At 34.3% G+C, this 23,513-nt stretch overlaps 2 protein-coding genes across 2 annotated transcripts; one reads left to right on the top strand and one right to left on the bottom strand.

Annotated features, from left to right (window-relative positions):
* Nucleotides 1–8,974: 8,974 nt before the first annotated feature.
* LOC143224178 (uncharacterized) lies at nt 8,975–18,172 on the bottom strand. The gene is made up of 2 exons (XM_076452614.1): nt 17,858–18,172; nt 8,975–11,124 (listed from the first exon to the last, which is right to left on the bottom strand). Exons 1-2 carry the CDS (start codon nt 17,941–17,943, stop codon nt 10,719–10,721), a joined length of 492 nt encoding a protein of 163 aa, XP_076308729.1. The 5' UTR covers nt 17,944–18,172; the 3' UTR covers nt 8,975–10,718.
* On the top strand, nt 13,567–15,566 carry LOC143224177 (uncharacterized). Its single transcript, XM_076452613.1, has 2 exons — nt 13,567–13,666; nt 13,903–15,566. Exon 2 carries the CDS (start codon nt 13,922–13,924, stop codon nt 14,438–14,440), a length of 519 nt encoding a protein of 172 aa, XP_076308728.1. The 5' UTR covers nt 13,567–13,666; nt 13,903–13,921; the 3' UTR covers nt 14,441–15,566.
* Nucleotides 18,173–23,513: the final 5,341 nt, after the last annotated feature.

Raw genomic sequence — 23,513 nt, 5'->3', positions numbered from 1 at the left:
CATTATTTTTATCTACTCTGTTACAATACAATCTGCGATAATTTCACTTTAAAAATCGCCACTATATGGTCTTTATGGCTAAACTTACAAACACACAATCTATCTGTGGCTATATATCTAACAAACAAACTGTCTATCTTTGTATCACTCGAACTATATTTTGTATGCATATTTACAGACTGACAGAGGACAAGAGCGTTCTGCACACTACAAAATAGTATGATGCAATAATACTCAATTAAAATAACGAGAAAACTTAGAAGGTTTTGGTAACATGACACAATAATAAAACAAGCGTCAATTTACAACAATTAGCTACACAACGTCTGATTTGTACACGGTCACATTAACAAACCTGTGATAAACTACTGCTTCTAAAAATAACTAAACCAAATACTCACTCTATATGTAAATTAAAACAGTCATATATAATTAACAATAGGTCCCTCTTCAAAATAAATATTTACAATACTTTTTATACTATATACAAAGACTGTTTTCACTTCTTCCACAAAGTCTATTCATGCAGTCTTCAATAAAGAACTGGTATTTGTTGAAATACAAAGTCCACTTCATGATACTCATACTGTCAATTTTGAATATCTGAATGTATGTAAGTGGTTGGTGGTCTGTTTTAATATTGAACTCTTTGCATCTGGTTGCAGATTATGATGGCTAGACATTCTAATTCTAGCATAGAGTAGTTCTTATTCTTCGACTACTTTTGACTGACGTACGTTGTGGGTAACTGTCCATCTTTATGCTCTTGCAGAAGTATTGCTCCAATTCCAACGTTTGATTTATCACCTTGAATAATGAATGGTTTGTTGAAATCTGGCATTCTATAGATTGACAAACTTTCTAGTATGTTCTTCAACTCCTGGAATGCCATCTCCTATGATTGTTTCCGCTTCACTTTGTTGGGTTGGAATTTTTGTTCAGATACATCAGTGTTGCAGCGACTCCAGAATAATTGAAATGAACTTGGCCATTGAAACTGGTTCAGCTTGTATGCAGATTAACTTCTCCTCTTGCATGGATATATTTTGGTCACCCATCTCTTATCCAACAAAATGCCGTTTAGAATAACCAAAGAAGTACTTAGATGGCCTGATGGTCAGACCTGCTGTCCTCTTTCTTCCAAAAAGTTCTCTGGATTTCTTCAAGTGATTTTCCCATCTGGTTGTCTGAGACAGAATATCATCCACATAATACTCAGTGTTGGTAGTTTGTTGCACCATCTTCCTTATCATTTAGTTGAATGTTTCTGCTGCGTTGACTAACCCAAATGACATCCTTACGAACCGGTAGCATCTGTTTCGTGTCACAAAAGCTGTCTTCTTACGATCTGTCCATAACCTTTACTGAGATCGATCTTGGAAAGGTACGTTGCCTTGTTTAGTTTCATCACGATAGCCTCTAGTTTTCTCATAAGTTTGAAGTTGAACTTCATCGTCAAGTTCAGCTTCCAAAGATCTATATAGAAGCAGTTTGAGTCATCTCTCCTCTTTGCAACTACCACCAGTGAACAGACAACTGAATTTGAAGGCTCAGTGATTCCAGCTTTCAAATTACCTCAACTTCTTGTTTGATCTGGCTTCACATTGCATAAGGCACCTGGTAGAACATCACCTTGACTGGATCCATGATCGTGGTCCAGATCATGTGTTCCACAAAAGCTGTCTTTCCTGGTTTATCTGTGAATACATCTTCATACTAGCACAGCAAAACATATTACTCTTTATTCTGCTTGCCAGTGAGCTCTTCACTGATATCGACATTTCTGTACCTCTCATTTCCACTAAACAATTTTAGATCTAGTAGGTCTTCATCTTCTATGATAAAGTGACTTTCTTCTAGTTCTATATGATAGTTACATCTTCAACGTCCCTCTGTGTCTCAATAGCTGCATCCGTAAGGTTTTCTTTCCTTCCCAACAGATTGGCATGGTAAATCTTGGTCTTTCTGTCTATTTTCACCATATAGTACTTTCTGTTGACCACTTCCTGCACTTCAAAAGGTCCGTTTCACTGCAGGTTGAGTTTGTTGTAGTCTGTAAGTAACAAAACTAAAACCTCCTGTCCTACCCTGAAACGTTCATCTTTGACCTTTCTGTCATACAAGTTTTCTGAATGCCTTGAGCTGCACACAAACTATCTCGAGCAAGTTGGCAGGTCTCCTCCAAATTTTCCTGAGGTTTAACACGTACTGTTATGTGTTCCTCACTTCCGTCTCTTCTTCTTCTGTTCACAGTTCATTCAATATATGTATTAGACCTCGTACTGTTCTTCTGTACAGTAACTCATAGCATGAATATCCTATATTCACTTATGGAACTTCTCAGAAAGCAACTGATACTGCCTGCAGGTCCTGGTCTCAGTCATTTGCATTTGGCATCTCTTCTTCAGCATACTTTTTACGACTATGTGGACTGTGTCACATATGGTACAATATCTAGGGTTGTACGGATTGGTAAAAGTCTGCCTAGTGCTGATACGTCTGCAACCCATTGCACTAGTTCTCTGGTAAGCTAGGTTCCTCTGTCACACAAGACTTTCTTGGAAAGCCTACTCTGCAGAATACTTCCAGGAGAACTCCTGCTATTCTCTCTCCATCTCTTTCTTTAGCAAAGCTATGGCTCCTGAATAAAATGTTAAGCAGCACATACTGGTAGTCCCTGTTAGATATAGGTGCTAGTGGACTGATCAAGTTCACAACTATTCTGCTGAATAGCTCTTCAGTGAGAGGCATCTTCGCTATCTTATCTCTAGGTATTATCCTTTGGTAGATTTTACATTATCTCGAGAATCTGGTCACATCCCCAGTTAATTCCGGCCAATGGAAGTTGCTGATGGTACTGTGTGCCATCTTCTTTACTCCTGGGTGCCATTCCATAATCGGCTTGTGAGCCAGTTTCTTTACTTGAGTCCAGTATTTTGTTAATTCTATTATCTGTTTGAATTTCTCAATAAAACTACCTTGATAGATTCAACGCTCCCTTCTATTCCTATATTCTGTAAGTCCTTTTTCCCTTTGATCTTGTGTTCGATTTCCTCCCCTGACACTCTTAAAGTTTCTGCAGTGAAGGGTCTTTCTTATGTGTTTCCCTTAATTCTTGTATACCTATATCTGGAATGTCACTTGTAGGGGCATGATGTTTTCCTTATTGTTTATTTTTCTAGAGGTATTGTGGTAACTGCAAATGGTTATTCCAAACTTCTACTGCCTGGTATATTGCCAATCACCAAGTCGTAGGTGGGTGCCTTCTTACATATAACCTTAAGATCTTCTGTGTAATACGAAGTTTCCACCTTTATTTTTGCTATGTGAATTTTTTTCACTGTCCCAACAAACAGCATGCACAGCTATACCTTGCCTGTTATATGGTTATCGGATACTAAACTGGTTCCAACTACTGCACTCATTGTCATATAAAACTGTCAATTTCTTGTTCCCCACAAGGCTTCACCTACTGACATCTTGTGGTTCGTTGGCACCTCTGATCCAATGACTACTGACACTGTTGACCCATTTGATAACTTGAACTTTTCATAAATCATTCACTGTTTAATCATGGCTATAGCATTTCAATTTTGTGGTGCATCTGATGAGTCGTCTTGATTTTGTTTCTTCTGGCAGCAGCATCCATGGTGACATTTACTCTTTTTTTAATGCTAGCACCATCTTAGTAGATAACTCCCACTGTTTTATGTTAAGATTTCTGCTGTTGCTTGTTGATGACAGACTTGCACTCACTCGCAACATGCCCAATTTTAAAACACGCATAACATCTCTTCTCTCTTTTGTTTGTTAACCTTTTATTATTGCTGGTAGCATCCTGCTTTTGGTTAGCCACCTTGATTTCGACTATGAATGGTTGTTCTTGGAATAGAAAGTTACATCCCTTCGATGGGCTTCTAGGTATCATTTTGCCAATTTCATCAAGTCGTCCAATCCCTCAAAACAATTTTCACATTTGGCCATGTCAGTTTTTCTGTTGAAATATTGCCACAGTTATGCCACAAAGTGAAATACAGTTTCTCCAATGTCAGATTTGACCTCTATGAACGTCTAATGAAATACTTTCTTGGCAAATTTATATCATTTAAACAGGACCATTTTTAACTCATCATAGTCCATGGCATATTCCGATGTCGTACCCACATACACTTAGGCCTTTTCCTGTAAAACGTGGGCTGAGACAGACTGCCTAATCGCCCTTATCACAGTTTTGGCTTTACGCATATCATTCATACCTTACCTAGAAAGCTTTCATGTCGTCTTTTTGCTGGTCAAATTTATAGTAACAAGACGCAATAACACAAAAACCGCCAATTCACATCAGTTAAACTACTCAAGTTGAGATTCTTACACAGTTACGTAACCAAACCTGCAATAAACTATCGTTTCTAAGAACAACTACATTTAACACTAGAGCTATAATTAAACAACAAAACATATACAAGCAAAACAAGGTTTTCTTGAAAGGTATATTGCTATTTATGAAAAATCAGAATTAAAAGTTATGAAGGTCGCAGGAAGTGCCCATCACATGAAATAAGAATGTATTCCAAACTTGATTTGAAACAATAATCAGTTTCTGTTGTTGTATGAAACATTCCCGTCAGTACAATAATCAACCAGTTAAACAAAGTTATAATTTTCTGAAATTATTTTTGCCTCTTTTTTTTTACATTTAAAAGTTACGCCATTTCTTTTAACAATAGTTATTTTTTATTTTGTTGGAGAGTGAGCAAGTATTGTGTAATGTATTTAACACCAAAATATACTCTTCAAAAAAAGAAACGCAAAAGGCAAAATTTGAGACAAATTGTTAACAAGTTTATTCCGGGTAGTTCTGTATGACATGTGTGAAACTTTTCACATTCACTGCTGAACATCCAAAGTCTGCAAAGGAGAAGTCCACGCTCACTAGGTGAAGTTTAACGTCACTCAACGTCAATAACGAGTATGCCCCCCGTGAGCATCAATAACTGCTTGGCATCTCCTGCCCATGGAAGCGATGAGATAACGAATCACATTCTGTGGAATGGCTGTCCACTCAGCCTGCAAAGCTGCTGCAAGCTGAGGTAGAGTCTGCGGTTGAGGTTGTCGCCGTCGCAGACGTCGGTCCAACTCGTCCCAAAGATGTTCGATGGGGTTTAAATCTGGTGATCTGGAGGGCCAGGGAAGAACGTTGATGTTGTGGTGTCTCAAGAAGACAGTGGTGAGTCGGGCTGTGTGAGGACGGGCGTTGTCATGTTGAAAAATGTCGTTGACGTTCACCATGATGGGTTGCACATGGGGCCTAAGAATCTCGTCGACGTATCGTTGAGCCGTAAGATTCCCTCGAATGTGCAAAAGGTCTGTTCTGGCATTGTAGGCGATGGCAGCCCACATCATGACGCTGCCACCACCAATCCTGTCAACTTCCTGCACACAGTTTGCTGCAAAACGTTCACCTCGGCGACGGTAAACACGGGTCCTTCCATCCTGCCTACGAAGCATAAAACGTGATTCATCGCTGAACCAAACATGTCTCCATCGTCGATGAGGCCATACCCGATATGCCCGAGTCCTCTGCAGCCGTGCTTGACGATGTTGCTGGGTGAGGATGACGCCTCTGACTGGACATCGAGGTCGGATTCCTGCATCTCGTAGACGGTTGCGTACAGTTTGATCGGAAATCCTACGCAGCCCTGGTATGGTTGAGGCAGTAGACGTCGCAGTGGCGGTTCTATCCCGAAGGTGACGCAACCGGATGTAGCGATCTTGTGTGGGCGTCGTCACACGAGGTCTGCCAGATCGTGGACGGTCACGAGTTGATCTATGTTGTTGGTGACGATTCCATAGCCTTGTGATGGTGCTTGGGTGGACATTCACAGCTCTGGCAACATCTGATCGAGATTCGCCTGCTTCCAAGCGATCAATGGCGTTGTTGCGTTGTTCTAAAGTCAGTCTTGGCGTAACTGTATTGCGTGTCGGTGGCTTAACACTGAGCTATGGAAACCGAGAACCCGTCACTTTTATAGGGATTTTGCACATGTTGCACTTGCAGAACATGCAGATCTCTCAATCAAATTTACTGGACACGAATGCGTTTTGAAGAAAAATCCGATGTTTTCCTCCGTTTTCAAAGTGTACAACTTTTATTGTCATTTTGGTTTGACAATCAGTGCCTTAACACGTGTAACATCACATACTTTGAGCTTGTAACGTTATTACATATATTTCTCTTTAAAATAAAAAAAAATATCCCTTTTGCGTTTCTTGTTTTGAAGAGTATATAACAATCACATTTCCATGATAAGTCGACCTTTTTTCGGCTTTCATAATAATAATTAAAAACTGTCATTAAAAAGTGTTTTCTATGTAATAAGAAATAATAATTTGATTATGCAAGCAACAGTAATTTTCTGGAACTCAATGAGATAATATCGCTATAACAAGTCTGAATAGCTAATTAGATATTATAATCATTAATATAAAGGCAAAACGTCTGTACAGGTAAAATGTTTTGTGATAGTATAAAGATAATGCTCACAATTATTTAAGTGTTGTTATCTCAGTATGAAAGCAGTGTGAAAAATATCTAAATAATATTAACATGGTGTAAATACAGTGTCAACAAGTACCTAAACGTTATTATGACGTTATAATGACAGTACGAATTGGTATCCTAGTGTTATTACGATAGTACAAACAGATATTGAAATATTATAGTTACGACGCGATATAAAAATATTAATGTCGAATGTTTACTGTTACCTAATAAACATATCATATTTGGACGATTATCTAAATTTAACAATAAAGGTACAAGAACAGTATATCTAAGTTGTACCAAGAGATTATAAAGGTCTAAATATATTAAGCTTGACCTGTGCCTAAACATTTATATAAATCTATAAAGACGGTAACTATAAACTAAGTTTAATAAGTTTTGATCACTTTAAACTTAATAAGGAGCAATGTATCAGATGGTTCTTAAGTATTGTTTGTAATTTTTCTCAGATAGCTTTATTTCTATGGTTAACTTGTCTTTCCTTAGCCCGTCATCCCAGTGGCACAGCGGTATGTCTGCGGACTCCCACCGGTAAAACCCGGGTTTTGATACCATAATGTAGCTTTGTGCTTAATTCCAAATAAACAGAAAATCATTTCCTGCTAATGCTTCAGAGTTTTATGCAGTATTTGATGAATATTAATAATCTTAGGAAACTATTAACATGGTGTATGTTGAAATACAACCAGAACTAGCTTTGTTTTTGTTACAATAAATAAACTGTTATAAAGTCATAGTGTATTTTCGCTATGAATCTACAGAATAATACAGTGATGTAGTATACTCATACATGTAGTGAGTTTTGTTTTAGCTGTAATTCTGTTACCAAATGACTCCTCGGTAAGTCTTTTACCCCTGAATATAACGCAAAAAACTCAGAAATTTAAAATATTTTCTCCTGCTATATTTGTTACATTTAAGTAAAAAGGTTTAAACTTGTACTTACTTAAGACCTATCCTCAGGCCAAAAAATGTTTTAACTTTGTCGAGTAGTTATGTTTTCAATGTCGTGACTTGTGTATTACAATTATGGATGAGTAGGATAAGCGTTTAATTTCCTTTCATACTTTAAATGAATGACAAAATTTAGTTCATTTAGTTGTTATCCCCAGACTTCTGTACACATCTTAGTTGTTGTAGTTGTTACCCCCACACTTCTGTATACATCTCAGTTGTTTTAGTTGTTATCCCCAAACTTCTGTATACATTTTAGTTGCTTTAGTTGTTATCCCCAAACTTCTGTACACATCTTAGTTGGTTTGGTTCTTATCTCCAGATTTCTGTATTCATTTTAGTTGCTTTAGTTATTATCCCCAGACTTCTGTATACATTTTAGTTGTTATCTCCAGACTCTTGTTTACATCTTAGTTGTTATCCCCAACTTCTGCACACATTTTATTTGGTTTAGTTATTATCTCCAGATTTCTGTATACATTTTAGTTGCTTTAGTTGTTATCCCCAGACTTCTGTACACATCTTAGTTGTTATCTCCAGACTCTTGTTTACATCTTAGTTGTTATCCCCAAACTTCTGTACACATCTTAGTTAGTTTAGTTATTATCTCCAGATTTCTGTATACATCTTAGTTGCTTTAGTTGTCATCTCCAAACTTCTGTACACATCTTACTTGTTTTAGTTGTTATCCCCAAACTTCTGTACACATCTTAGTTGTTTTACTTGTTACCCCCAGACCCCTATATACATCTTAGTTGTTTTAGTTGATATCCTCCGGCTTCTAAATATGTCCTAGTTGTTCTGGTTCTGACAGACTCCTGAATGCATCTCGGTTGTTTTAGCTACAGAAATGCAGTACTAAAACATGTGCGCCACTTCAGTGTAACAAGTGTTTCAGGTGATGGCTTTAAACGAACCAATTCTGCTGAACAGTCGACACGTATTTCTGGTGATGATTTTACAAAACTAAGCGGCACTGATCGACACATATCTTAGATAATAATAATAAAACACAGTTATTGTCCGACATGTGTTTAAGGTAGAGTTGTATTAACAGAAGTTTGAAATGCAGACGGCACATGTTGCTGAATGGTTACTCTTCCCCCAGGTCAACAGTTTCAAATCATAGCTTGCCGTGTGTTGCATAAGATACCAGTCAAGTAGAAAATACCTCCGCAGAATTATTCGTTAAGGCTTTTTAAATCACAGGTAATGAGTAACTTAAGGTCATTTGCGACGTAACAAATTCACCTGCGTTTTATATTATAAAAATACAGTCGTCTGATGTATTTCTTTTTAAATTGTGTTACTTGTGAAAGAAACCAACTCAACTGTTCTCTGACTATTAAATGTCTAATGTGTATTTTAAAGCAGATTATGTCAAACTAAAAAGTTATTTAGTTTCAAAATGTATAAAATAATGGAAGTCAAGACATAAGTTCAGCATTGCAAAAACAGTCTTTAGGCGTTTTTTTATTATCATATTTATTAGAAACAGGTTTTAAACATTCTTGTTCAAAATACAGAAAACTCTAGTAAGGTCAATACGAGTGTGAAGAACTAGATGTTCTTGGCACGACTGGATTTCAGCAAAATATCTTATTCTTTCATTTCAAAAATTAGGGAAGGTTTATGTTTGGTGTATTAATCTCAGAATTGTTGATTTAATTGTCAAAATTAGGGTAAGATTGCTGATGTTTTAGGAATAAAATTAAATATTTTGAAGAATAGAAACTGATAGAGTATGTAATTAGTAAATACTAATAAATATTGACATAGATACGCTGTTGCAATGTTTTTCTCATGTTAATCCAAAAAAACAAACTCCTACTTCGTCTAACATCAGGATACACACACATACTTACCCAAACCAATTAATGAGATGTACGTTCCTTTAACTCACCACAGATAAACTTCTGTTATCCTTTAGATTTCCGTGGAAAAGTATTAGCTAAAACTATATAATGTAGTCTGTTTGAGTATCAGAATAGAAAAACGTTATTAACTTGCTAACATTAACAATTGTTTTCTTCTTCTAATGTCCGTAATAGAATTTACATCTCATTATTTGTCTTCGCTGTAAAATGTGTTGATAAGAACATAAACCTACTTGAATATATAGTATCATATAACTCTTAGTTATTCTTAATATTTCTCAAATAGTTTCTGTAAACATCGAATGTTATGATTTTAGATTTAGTGGACTGCTTCTTCCTCTTTCTAGAGTGGAACAACGTTTAGGTTTCTATACTGAAACCTTTTGAAGAGGTCCTTAATTTTTCAGTATTTACTATAATATTCTAAAAAAAAATAATGAAATGTTTACTAAAGTTGTTCTTAGGTCTGTTACTTTTGTCTAAAACAATAATACCAGGAGCCCTCTTGTGAGAATTTAGAGTTATATTACTATGAAATTAACTGTTACAGAGGAAATTAATGTTAAAAGCATTTTTCGTTGAATAAAATATGTATTCAACAAGTTGAGGTGTTCACTTCATGACTCCTACTTGTTTTAAAATCGGCATAGTTTTTAACAGAGTTTAATTAATAGTCGCAGTTTTACGTTCAAGTTAAAACTTTACCATAGGTTTTATCCTTCAGTGAGTTCTGCTGCTAATTAACAACCACCTGAAACTGTCCCTTACTGAGCTGTACAAAACTTCTCAAGGAAAACAAAATACTAAAGATTGTAAATCATAAAAAGAAAGGAAATTACTTAAACTGGTTTCAGTTCCGATATTACAAGGTTTGCAAATTGATAGAATACATTTATTTATGTGTCGTTTTGTATATATACATATTAACTTTTGGTCATTTAGATAAATTGATGACAACTTCGTAAGAGAATAAAAACATTGGAAATATCTGTATACATAAAATAATTCTTGAAGTAACTTTAATCTGAACACAGAGAACTTTACGGGATTCACAATAACAAACAACAACATTTCAATACAAATTATCAATTGCATTTTGCAAATGTTTCAAATTCAATTCTTATTTACGAAAATAATAATTTCTTAACTTTCACAAAATTAATGCACTGGCTTAACACACTCGTAAAGACTAAATCTTCCAAAAAAGCGATGTGCTCAAAAAATAATTGTGATTTACATGAAATTTAAAACAGAATTCAACATAGAAGAGAATCTGTTCCGTTTCATAATCAGTTATTAACTAGTTAAAGAAAGTTTTACTTTTATCCCAACTTAATCAAGTTTGGTTTATTTATCAACAATTTATATGGTTTAGCATTGGATATGAACTTTAGCGGCAGGCTTATCAGCTTAGATAAAGTCAGTCCCTTCTTCTTGGGTACAGTCACAGACGAAAGAATATGAGAAGATAGTTTAGTTACAAAACCATTCGGTCTTCCGTTTGAAACAAATTGGGTAGACAATCTGCGAAAAGGAGACGACAAACTCGAAGGTCTGGATAAAAATGGCCTAAAAAAATTTGTGCCTGTGAAACTGTTGATATGAAAGATTGGAGAATTTGGTAGCCCAGCATATCGAAGAGATCTGTGATGTGCTTTCTCCTCTTCATCCGCAAATAAGCAGCCAATGAGAAAAATCAGAAAATACCATGTGATCATCGTCGTAAATCTGGAATAAAATAGGATAATTATTCTGCTGTAAGATATGGAAATTAGAAACCGATAATTAAAAGGAATAAAATGACAAATGAGAAAAGAACGAAATTTATAGAGAGTAAACCTGAATAAGCATTTTTACTATGACGTATTTTTACATGATATATTTAAATTAAGAGCGATATTTCAAGGAATAATAGCTTAAGCTCCAAAGGTAGCAGGCGTTTATAAATTACACAACCAACTATCATGTAATTTTTACATGGTATAGTATTTGATATTTTCAACCAGAAGTCACGTTACACGATACATGAGCTCAACCAGCAAGTGTAAAACCTCAACCTTCAGGCACAGTCACTGCTAATACAAAACTTCTCACCAGAGGGAGAATATACATTCAGCAGCATCAAAGAGCGTCATTATTCTTTTATTAAAATACCTTATACTGAAAAGTTTACCTTAATAATAATATTACTCAATACATTTAGTTACAACGCACTTTTCATCTTCACGAGTCCCGCACGTTCAGCATGATCAGGGAAATAATCAGGGGCGCGGTTAATCATTTAAAATTATCAGAAGTCTAAAGCGCTGTTGACATTATTTCAACGGATTTGTTGATTGGTTAGATGACTCAATACAGGAAAAGCAGTACTAGTTGTAAATATTTTGATCTTGTGAATGTAAAGTTAGTTTATTCACATTTATATCAGAACTACTTCTCATAGCTGGAATTGGAAATTTGTATACGATTTTTTGTAAAAACCGATGTTAAATTGAATTGATTAATATATTATTATGTAATTAATAAATATATGTAATCGTGAAAAACATATAACGTCGGTTGTCTTTTTTATTGAAACGTCGTTTTAACTTGTGAATAAATAATTCTTACATAAATATTACGATGTGGTCATAAAGTTGTCTAAATATCCAAAACTGTAAAGCTACTCTAATAGTTCACTGTAAACAATGTAGCATCACAAAATATTAGAACATGGTCACGAAGAGATCTAAATACCTGAGACTGTAAAGCTACTCTAGTAGTACACTGTAAACAATGTATCATCACAAAATGTTGGAACATGGTCACGAAGAGATCTAAATACCTGAGACTGTAAAGCTACTCTAATAATACAATGCAAACAGTGTTACATTTTTAGAAAACAACATTGGTATATAAACTATATTTTTAATCATTTGACTATTTATGTTGTCAAGTTTAAATTAAAACAATAACAATATGTTTTGTATGTTTATTGTAACAGTAAGGTGCTCGTCTAACCATTTTCTTTCTGTTGTACTTTTTTATATTTGAGCGTATTGTGACTTTTAATCTATTATTCTTTGTGTTGCGTTTAAAATACAACTAACTATAAATAATTTGAATTTCATTAGACAAAAGTTGTAAACTTACATGTTTCTAACAATGAATTTCAAAAGAGGATGTTTTTCGTTTGTTTTTTTTATCGATTTCTACTACCTGCTATAAGCAAATTCTCCATTCAATACTTCCCAACAAAGTTTCAATAACTCTAAGCTAACAAACAGGTGTCGCCGCTAGCTCAATCTCTACAATCATTATTTAATATGGTATACCAATGCAACATAAATCTTTTAAATATGAAATTCCTGGTTATAAGCTCTTGTTAATCTAAAGATTGTGACATGTTAGTAATAAAAATCAAACAAATGAATAGGCAATACACCTTTTACTGGTCTTAACATTTTATTATAGATTCAAAAGGTCTTGGCCTAAATAACTGTTTCAACAAAAGAACAAGAGAAAGACCAGTTTCAAAAATAACTATTAGTACTATTTTCTTTGTTACAACCTCAATTTAATAATTTGTTATGGGCATTATTCATATACTAAACGACAACATCAAACACAACCATCATACATTATAGAAGGCCGCGGGCAGTATTTGAGGTTAGTTACTAACTGGGAGCTTTCAGCGAAGTGATAGTCTTTCAGAGCAGAGATTTTGCTGAAGGTCATTGCTTGTATTTATGACGTGGAACCAGTGTTGTGAGGAACACGATAATTCTTCTCTTACACTTGAACCTGGCTTCAATATATAATTTGGCCAAGTGGTTAAGGCACTCGTAATCCGAGGGTCGTGGGTTCGAACACCCATCACACCAAACATGATCGCCCTATCAGACATAGGAGCGTTATAATGTCACAGTCAATCCCACTATTCGTAGGTAAAAGAGTAGCTAAAGAGTTAGCGGTGGGTGGTGATGACTAGCTGCCTTCCTTTCAGTCTTACGCTGCTAAATTAGGGATGGCTAGTTCAGATAGCCCCCGTGGAGCTTCGCGCGAAATTCAAAACAAACAAACCACTCAACATATAATTCTAAGAACTCACGACTGATGGCAAAGAATAATATGTTATAACACATCAACCACACTACATCAACTATATTCAGTACCAAATATACCTTTCATCGAATACCACGTCTCATCAGGACAGCCGTAAATCAGTTTAAGCAAATGAATTATAATTATCATCAGCTTTATTTAAATCATTTAAAATTCACATTTTAGGGTAAGAATTAATAACTCAACAGTATTTCTTTAATTTTTAATAATTAACCCTAATTATCTATTTATTTCTATTATTTTTATTAATTTAACTAACTTTGAGAATAACAACTGCTATGTAATTAGATTTATAGATTGTACAATTTTAATATATTTTATAGTTTTGCATAAACAGGGTGTCCCAAAAAATGTATACACACTTTGAATGATTATAACTCACTCAAACGTTCCTTTTTACAGGTGCAACTGATTTGAAGTAATGGCAGAAGCAAAACTAAGCTGTGAGAAAAGAAAATTTATCGTAAAGTGCTGCTGGAAGTGCGAAAACGTAGCTGAAGTGCAAAGACGGTTTAGGATGGAGTTTCAAACAGATCCACCAACGCGACTCACCATTACTCGCATCAGAGATAACTTTGAAACAAGTGGAACTGTTCAAGACGTCCATAAAGGGTGTTGTGGAAGACCGTGGTCGTCCACCAGTCCCACACGAGAAGCAGAACTGTTGAAAAGTCTCCACCGATCTCCAAGAAAATCTGTTCGGCAAATAGCCCGTGAGACAGGAATCCCAAAATCGAGCGTCCATCGCATGTTGAAGCGCATTCATTGGAAAAGTTTTTTTCCGGCATTAGTCCACGCCCTCAATGAAGATGATCCTGACCAGAGAGTTGAATTTTATGAGTGGTATCTGGTAAAATCTGCAGAGGATGCACAGTTTCCAAACAAGATTGTCTGGAGTGATGAGGCCACATTTAAGTTAAATGGCTTAGTTAATCGCTAAAATTGCACCTACTGAGCACCTCAAAACCCGCATGTTACAGTTGAACACCACGTAAACATACCAGGGTGTGGATTATCAGCGTTGGGTGTAATTGGACCATTCTTTATCGAAAACACAGTCATTGGTCTCGTTTATCTGAACTTGCTCCAAGAATCTGTCGTGCCACGCATTTGCGAGCAATTTGGAGATAATAAGTTTTATTTTCAGCAAGATGGAGCACCTCTCCACTACCATCGTAATGTGAGGGCCTATCTTGACGAAAATTTGCCGAACAGGTGGATTGGGCGAAGAGGTAGCACTGAATTTCCCCCACGTTCACCAGACCTCACACCTCTGGACTTTTTTTTATGGGGATACGTCAAAGGTAAGGTTTATAGAACAGAACCTGCAACAGTCAATGAGCTGAGAGCAGCAATTGAAAGAGAATGCACCCAAATACCAAATAAAATGATTCGTGAAGTTTGCTGTTCCATCTGTCCGCGTTATCAGCAGTGCCTGGATCAGAACGGTCATCAGGTCGAACACCTGCGATAACTCAAAAGGTTTTACACTTGTCTTCTTAAACTTGGATTATAAAACCTAGATATATCTTAATAAATATTGTATTTATAATTATTCAAAGTGTGTATCCATTTTTATGGTACACCCTGTATACTGTAGATCTTTATAAGTAAGTTGTATTAAGCCCTCCGCTAGTACAGAGGTAAGTCTACAGATTTACAACACTATAATCAGGAGTTCAATTCCCCTCGGTGGGCTCAGCAGATAGCTCGATGTGACTTTGTTATAAGAAAACCGACACAATGTGTATAAAAATATTAGTGAATGTATTTTTCTAATAAAAGGACAGTTTATATACATATATATATGTGTATGTATGTATCCTCTGTCCTAACTGAAACTATAAAAAGGTACTAAAAACGTAGGAATGGGCTTAGAACAGATAGTAAGTTACAAAAGCTAACCAAGGGGAGATGAAAATCAGACGGCAGCAACTATAACTCGAATTATTCGTCGAAATAATATTTTAAATATCTCTTCAATAGGTCTTCAGAACTTTACCAAGCTGTAGAGTGTATCCTTTTATAAAGATATTTACGTAATAACTAAGTTTCAAGTTCTGTTTGTAAACCAAAAAAATTGAAAATCTTCTATTTACTTTTTCTGCTTCTTTTGTTATTTCGTGATAACTGAAAATATTACAAAGGTGTCAACCAGTTTAAATTAGGAAACATGGTTTAAAATGGGCTATCTGTTTTTTATAAGTATTATTAATAACCAATAGTAATTTGTTTTTAATCACAATTCTAGTATAAACGGTGTTATTATTACACCTTGAAGTTGGTTTATTCACAGAAATTTGGTGTCCCTTTAAAAAGCTTAAGTGAAGGGTGAAACAGCTATTGGCAGTCAACAATAGATAACATAGATACAGGGTGTCCATAAAGTCCTTGTGCAGTTTGAATCTTTAATAACTTTACTTCTGTATAAGATATAAACAATCTGTAGAATCGAATAAAAAGGAAATTTATTCAGAATTTAAATTCAATTGTCAACCATTCATTTCTTTCTTTTACTTTTCAGATAATAAACCTTTACTATACTAAATGGTTTCAACTGAAGAAAAGGTCAGTCGGGTTCTCTGGCAAGATGAGCTGAAGTCTGTATCAGCTGTAAGAAAAAAATGTAGATCTTATTACCACAAAGTAGTGCCCCACACAAATTCAATTTAAAACTAGATGGAAAGCGTAAGGAGACTGGTTCTCTTAACGATAGGTCAAGAATTGGGGGACCGAGGGTAAACAATGAGACTGTGTTGTCTGTAGAGCACGTGTTTATACATAGTCTACGAAATCAGTAAGACGAGCTTCATTGGAATTAGATCTTCCTAAAACAACAGCTCACAAAATTCTCAAAACAAAATTACTTAAGCGAATACACATTATTCAAGTTCACCAAGTGTTTTTGGAAGAATGGTGGATATGTTGAAAGTTAACATTCTTACAATTAAATATGCTAAATATTGAATAACTTCCCTCTTTTTTTCATTTAACAGATTGTTTATACATTGTATACAAATGAAGTTATTAAAGATTCAAATTGCATAAGGACTTTTTTGGGCACCCTGTATTACAGTTGGAACCTTATTGTATTTAGAACTTGGATATAAATACGACCTTCCTGCGCCTATTGAAACAACAGGTTAAAAGAAACAAGCGAACAAATAAAGAAAATATTTTCAAAAAAAAAAGAGGAAGTATATGTAGGGATGGCTAATATCAATCTTTTAAAACAATGCAAACAAGATGGTAGAGATGGCATTTGCATCATCCCTACTTTATAGAGTAGGCAAGAATTAATATATAAGTAATATATATAGAACAATTCAATCGTAAAAGAGTTTCATTTATCCAGTTTTCTTCTGTTAATATTCTGTTATTAAATTATCCTATTTTCATCTTAACATTCTATTACACTGTCTACGTATGGAATCTGTCAAAATCATACAAAATAATTTTATCTTTGTTAAAGTCATATAAATATCTTGATTAAACTGTAAATCTATTATAAAGATGTTAAAACTGTCCATATGATAAATGAATGTTTTAATACTTCCACTAATAGCTTAGATAATAATTTAAGTATTTTTTATACACCAGGTTAAAGTTTTACCTAGATACCATCTAAATATATACCTTTACAACACACATTCCTATGAATACATTCTTTAACTACCCGTTCATCAGGTCAATGTTTTACCTTTATAACCTACATGCCTGTTAAATGTACTCCTTATTAACTCACATATTATCCTAATATCGTACCTAATATCGTAATATATATACACAGAAGCTAATCTGTTTTAAGCCAAGTACGTATCAACTGTTTATCTTCTTTAAGAATTTTATACCAGATGAATATCGATTAGACATCAGCAACGGCTAATGTCTCTCACTCTCAACCTAACTATATTATTTGTTAATCATCTACATTCCGGTTGTTTATCTTCTATAATCATTTACACTCAGGTTGTTTAACTTCTCCAATTATCTACGCTGTGTATTTCTTTATTTTCCTTAACGAATTATAAAATTCACTGCCTAAAATATATTATATTGTTTAAACAAATAAAACAGATTAACGTACTGTCTATAAATGTTGTATAATTTTTACGATAAATGATATTGTTCTTACAAACCGTTGTTCGTTAACTACTGAGTAATTTCCTTAAATATCTGCTAACAAGCTGGACATCTCTTTTAATAAAATTATATACCATTTAAAAGTAGTCCTTAACTCTAGTTATTTTCATTAACCAATTATTCCGCTACATTCTAAAGAACATTGCTTGAATTAAAAAGCAAATAACTGTTAACAAGATGTCAAAACTGTTTTTTTTTAAGTAATTTCACCTACCGGAATTTCAAATGTGATACTTCTTCCACACTTAGTGTATTTCTTAGCCGAAATGTAAAGCCTGCTTTAAAAATATTATAAGACATTGAAATAAGAGAAGGCGATTTTATTATTAGTTTTTTATAACTGAGATGGTATGTTTAAACTTACAAACCGGTAAAATCTAACCATAAAAGACTTCTTGAACCCATCTCGTAGTATTTAAAGCATTTGTTACATCGTACAAACGACCATTGGTCAGGTGAGCATTGCTTATTGGTTGCTGATATTTAACCACAGGTGAAAGTGGAAAACTTGAGTACGGAAAACTGGTGACGTATGAAATGTTTTGTTGAGCCAAGAGCATGAAGAAGCTAACCTACATGGGACGTGATTACACGCGAGACTTCCCGCTGATACTACTGACGTAAATGGTTTTAATCAATAAGGCTGTCGTGTACACGAGATAAATCGGTCAGTTTCAGGTGATGGTCACTAATTAAACGAAATGTGCTTTAACAAAATATGCACATCTGTACTGGCTCAAAGTTCACTAACTAATAAAAAAAATATATACATTGAAATATTCGAAAATTTAAAATTATATATTGTCATCGAGCCAACCAATCAGAACCGAAAAGGGTTAGAATTATAAGAAAAACTGTTCATACTGTAGAAATGATTTAAAACAAAAATTAACGAAATTTGCATGAGAATTGATTAGTTTAACCCATTTGTTTTTCTATGTGTTGTTAGTGTAACAAAAGCTAGGGCTAATTTTAATTCTTAACACACTTGGTTATAATTACACCTAACACTCATCTTCTATTTATGTTAAAAACTTAGCTTATATTACGTATTTAGATAAAATTAGACATGTTGCACAGTTGGATAACACGTTTTTAAAATCACATTATAAAATAAGCTATCTGCTTAATAATGTTAAATGCGTAGAATTATGGTTAAATGGGCGTGATGCTAAGAAATTTATATTTGTGGTATATTAAGTTAAAAAGTAAATTTTGACCAGGTGTGACAAGTTTGTTCCAGCATATAGGTCAGTAATAAATAATAATCCGTTGATATTTCACTGTGGTTGAGCAAGATTTAAACGTTTGACACACTGTTTCTCTGTCCTATATAATGAAATTGGAACAAAAAACAGAAAAGACAATAGAATAAAGAAAAATATATCAAGGTCATAGTTTTCTTCAGATATATGTGTAAACAATGAGTAACGTTTGTAGTCTTGTGTCGTTTCACACAATAGACATTTATACGTTGAACTGAATAAGTAATAGGTTTTGAATATTTCAAAAATAAAAGAGAGAATTCTGTCAAGAATCACGTGCGATTAATTAGTTTTAACTTTACTTATGGTACGGTCAGCGATTTGACCTAAGACTATACGGTGTAGTACTTGTTATCTACTGCTATTATAAGCGTAAGTAGGGTTTAGAACTATTTTTTTAATGCAGTTCAATTTTCTATGCTTTTCTAAACAATTCTGTGAACACATCTCTATTTAAAGATTTAGTGGATTGTTTCGCCAGAAATATGCAATTTAGGTTTCATAAAAGTAATATTTTTCTTTAGCGAGGTCGGACCGTAAGAGAAGTTTTCAGGTAACCAAACGGGCGCTGCAACAAAGTTCTGGATTTCGGAGTTGGAGAATCGCGTTCAAATTATTACGATAACACAAAATATTCCCTGCACTTTTAGTTGGTTGGTGGTTGATAAGGTCGCCGCCTTCCCTCTGTTCAATGACTCAAAATTAGGAACAGCGCTTAGTAGCTTTGCCATAAACACTAAAGTGTAAATTCCTAAGCAAGCGTATTACTGTAACATGCAAACTGACAGAAAGTGATTATATTAGTGTGTGAATTTATTAAGCAGATATAAACACTCCAATGCAGGTAAACTGTTACAATTCATTATGAGCTACTGAAAGACTGTAACTGCTTGAAAATATGTTAAATGAACTTATCCATCGACCTTTATTTCCAAAAGTGATAAAAGAAATACATTTAACGGTTCCAGGAACAATAAGGTTTAACTCCGTGAAACATTAATTGCCTCTTTTAAATCCATTTTTATTTCTCTGCACAATCCATTTACCTTAACTATAACAGGATATCTTATTTAATTAAAAACCTCGTGCACACCTTTTTCCTCTTTAATAAGTGAATATATTTAGCAATAAATTTAACTTAGTTAGGACTTCTTGCAGAAAGTCTGTGCTAAAGTAAATAGAGTTCTTATCCTTTCGTCGGATTAAACTGTTAGGATAACTTTCACTAATCGGTTAAAAAACATCTACATTCATAATATTTTTTGTTTTCTTATTATTCAAAGTTTATTAAGCGGATTTAGCCACTTAGGTAAGCTTTCAGGTAAGAGGGTTTGAATTTTAGTCTATGAAATAAAGATTCATTTAGTAACTTCTTTTTCTGAAAAGGCCAAAATTGCAAATACTTAGCAGTCAAACATAATTGTTTTTTAATAATCTAGACACTAGCTTTCGTCATCTAAACAATATCCAAACATTCCAGTCAGCTCTACAATAAAATATGTATTTAGTTTTGAGCAGTCTCTGCCTCAATCCACCCACCTTCTTTTACTGTTATATAATAGTACATTGTCATTTTTTGGAGTTGCTAAAACCGTAAACATATATAACTAGTAGTTGTACTTTGTCCATCTAAGTTTAGTGTTATAAGCTGTCAAGTTTACCGCTAAACCACAGCGGGCATCTTATAATGAACTTTGAACTTTTACATATTTGTAACATAATGAATTGCTTGTTTTTGAATTTCGCGCAAAGCTACACGAGGGCTACCTGCGCTAACCGTGAATACTGTCACGTATTACAATAGCGTTCTTTATGTGGTGTCAGAAACAGAATGAACACTGTCTTGTATTATAGTTTCGTTCTTTATGTGGCGTCAGAAACAGAATGAACACTGTCTTGTATTATAGTTTCGTTCTTTATGTGGTGTCAGAAACAGAATGAACACTGTCTTGTATTATAGTTTCGTTCTTTATGTGGCGTCAGAAACAGAATGAACACTGTCTTGTATTATAGTTTCGTTCTTTATGTGACGTCACAAACAAAGCGAATGCTCAAATCTGACTGTACGTCATTAGAAACATAGGAAGCTGATTCAAAGATCCAGAAGATAGCTAGTTCTAAAGAAACTGGAGTTTTAATTACACAATTCTAGTTGTTTGCTCTGTTTAGTTTTTCTCACAGGTAAACAAGATGCCAACAAACCATCTTTAAAGGAACAGAAATGTTCTCCAAAGCTTTCCTTTGCATGACTTGTGACAAAACGTGTTTAAAAAATACTTCAATTATTATTTAAAAAAACTGACAATGTAGAATATTCTAAACAATGCGTAAGAGCCGGTATTTTTCAGTTATCACCTAAAGTTTGATTGTTTGTTTTGGAATTTCGCACAAAGCTACTCGAGGGCTATCTGTGCTAGCCGTCCCTAATTTTGCAGTGTAAGACTAGAGGGAAGGCAGCTAGTCATCACCACCCACCGCCAACTCTTGGGCTACTCTTGTACCAACGAATAGTGCGATTGACCGTCACATTATAACGCCCCCACGGCTGGGAGGGCGAGCATGTTTAACGCGACCGGGATGCGAACCCGTGACCCTCAGATTACGAATCGCACGCCTTACGCGCTCGGCCATGCCAGGCCTCATCACCTAACGTATAATATAGTTGCAGAACAGACGCAAAATGAAGAACTGCTTTGGGAACAGTTTATGTCATAGTATAATGTAAATCCAGTGTATTGGAAGTAGCCAATAGTTCTCTAACTTTAAAATGGACCCATAACGACAATATTTGTAGTCAGAAATTAATATTAATAATTCAAAACAAATATAATATTTTCTTTGTTTTACAGTAGTTTTTAAACTAATGATGGTTGGGGTATGATTGTTTAATTTGTGGCCGAAATTTGATGTTATATGCTATGTCATATTATGAAGGAGTGATGGGAAGCTGAACAAAAAGACACGATTTTTATGTTCTCATGAATAAGTAGACCGAAGTTGAGGATGGCTTCCACGCTACCATGCCTCATTATTTATTATTATAAATATCTTAAGTTAAGTCATGTACACATTTTCTTGTATAGCGTCAGAGGAAGTGAAGTCCCCTGTGGCCAACTGGTGAACCCTGGTGTAAAGGTTTAACATATACAGACCTCACGAATTTTCTAATGGTTTAAAAGAAGATGAAATAATTTCCCATAATTGGCCACATTCTTTTCCCTTTAGCCGACCATGGTAAGAAATGTTTCAGGGTCATTGGCTAGCCTAGCCCACAGCACAGCACAGCACCAGGGTCGTAATTTATTCAATTTAGCTTTAAAAGAGATGAACAAATTTGTGTTGGTTAGAAAGCCAACGACGCTTACACTTACGTGTAAGAGTTGGAAGTTTCCAATAATCACATAAAATTCGGCAAAATTTAATAATATTCCGCAGTTAATTATGACAACGTTTATGTACTTACAACGATAAAATCTGAAATTAGATTCCCTATGGCGGACAGAGCCAATATAGATTTGCACTAAAATAAACAAATAAATAATTAATAGCTTTGTGCTAAGACAAGAAGACCAAATAACACGTGCAAAATAGCGAATTATCTTTGTTTACTTGTTCTAGAACATTCTTCGGAAATTATCTTTGATTGAGATTTATTATTGTTAACCAGAAACATTACATTAACTTATTTGGTTGACAAAATGTTCGTATATATTTCTTTCAATGATAATTATGTTAAGAATCGTTTTATGACTTTAGATTAGAAAAACTTTAAAGTAACAATCCCAGTAGTCGTTCAAAATGACGGGGATTTGAACCTGCGCTCCTAAAAACTACCAGTTGAGTGCCCCTATCCACTTTGCCATGCTGGGCCTCTTCAAGGTGAATGCTTTTCATAGTTTTATTTCTTACAGTTAAACGAAATTATAATAAATATTAAAGTAGCAGCTATTTCCCTCTCCCCCAAAAAAAAGCATTCATATTTTATAATAAACTTTATTTGAAAAACAGTTTAATTATTGTTTAAAATACATAAAAACCTTGAAAAATAGTCCTAAACTAATTTGTTATAAGTGTTACGTATTATTTTTCAAGTACAATAAGCTTTACTATTGACATACATATATTTAATACTAGGATATAGGAGTGATTTCATTATAACCACAAAATTTTCTTTTCTAAAACATCACGTTGCTTTATAATCTGTAATATTTTATATATGAATTACTTGTTTAAGTTCACTGACTTAGAATCTTGACGCCAGGTGGATAAACATGCTTATTTTGAATTTCTTTAATATATTTCTAGTTTAATACCAAGAGTATTCTTTATGATTTCTTGGTTTGATTAGTTACGATATGACGGTAATATCGCTGTAACCTCAACTTTCTAAGAAGGTAAGCCTAAGGGTTTACGTTATAAGATGGTAATTTTGATATTAAATTTTAGGCTAATAACAAGAGGGTACTTCTCAAAGTATATTTTCTTCGCACTCGTAAACAGTCATCAAAGCTGCTACGTTGAAGGTAAATTTGAGGTTAGAAGTTCCGAAATTTACTGCTGGAGGGGGGAAGGAGAAGAAAATATGAGAGGGTGAGACGTTATTAA

This window comes from Tachypleus tridentatus, chromosome 8 (assembly GCF_004210375.1).
Source record: "Tachypleus tridentatus isolate NWPU-2018 chromosome 8, ASM421037v1, whole genome shotgun sequence".
NCBI classification, from domain to species: domain Eukaryota; kingdom Metazoa; phylum Arthropoda; class Merostomata; order Xiphosura; family Limulidae; genus Tachypleus; species Tachypleus tridentatus.
This window is presented reverse-complemented; position numbering and strand designations above follow the sequence as displayed.

Bases quoted from the DNA above. Each gene is read 5' to 3' on its own strand.
- LOC143224177 (XM_076452613.1), top strand. From the start codon at position 13,922: ATGGCAGAAGCAAAACTAAGCTGTGAGAAAAGAAAATTTATCGTAAAG.
- LOC143224178 (XM_076452614.1), bottom strand. From the start codon at position 17,943: ATGTCTTATAATATTTTTAAAGCAGGCTTTACATTTCGGCTAAGAAAT. The intron at 11,125-17,857 runs GTAGGTGAAATT...ATTTTATTCCAG, and splicing joins GTATCACATTTGAAATTCCG to ATTTACGACGATGATCACAT.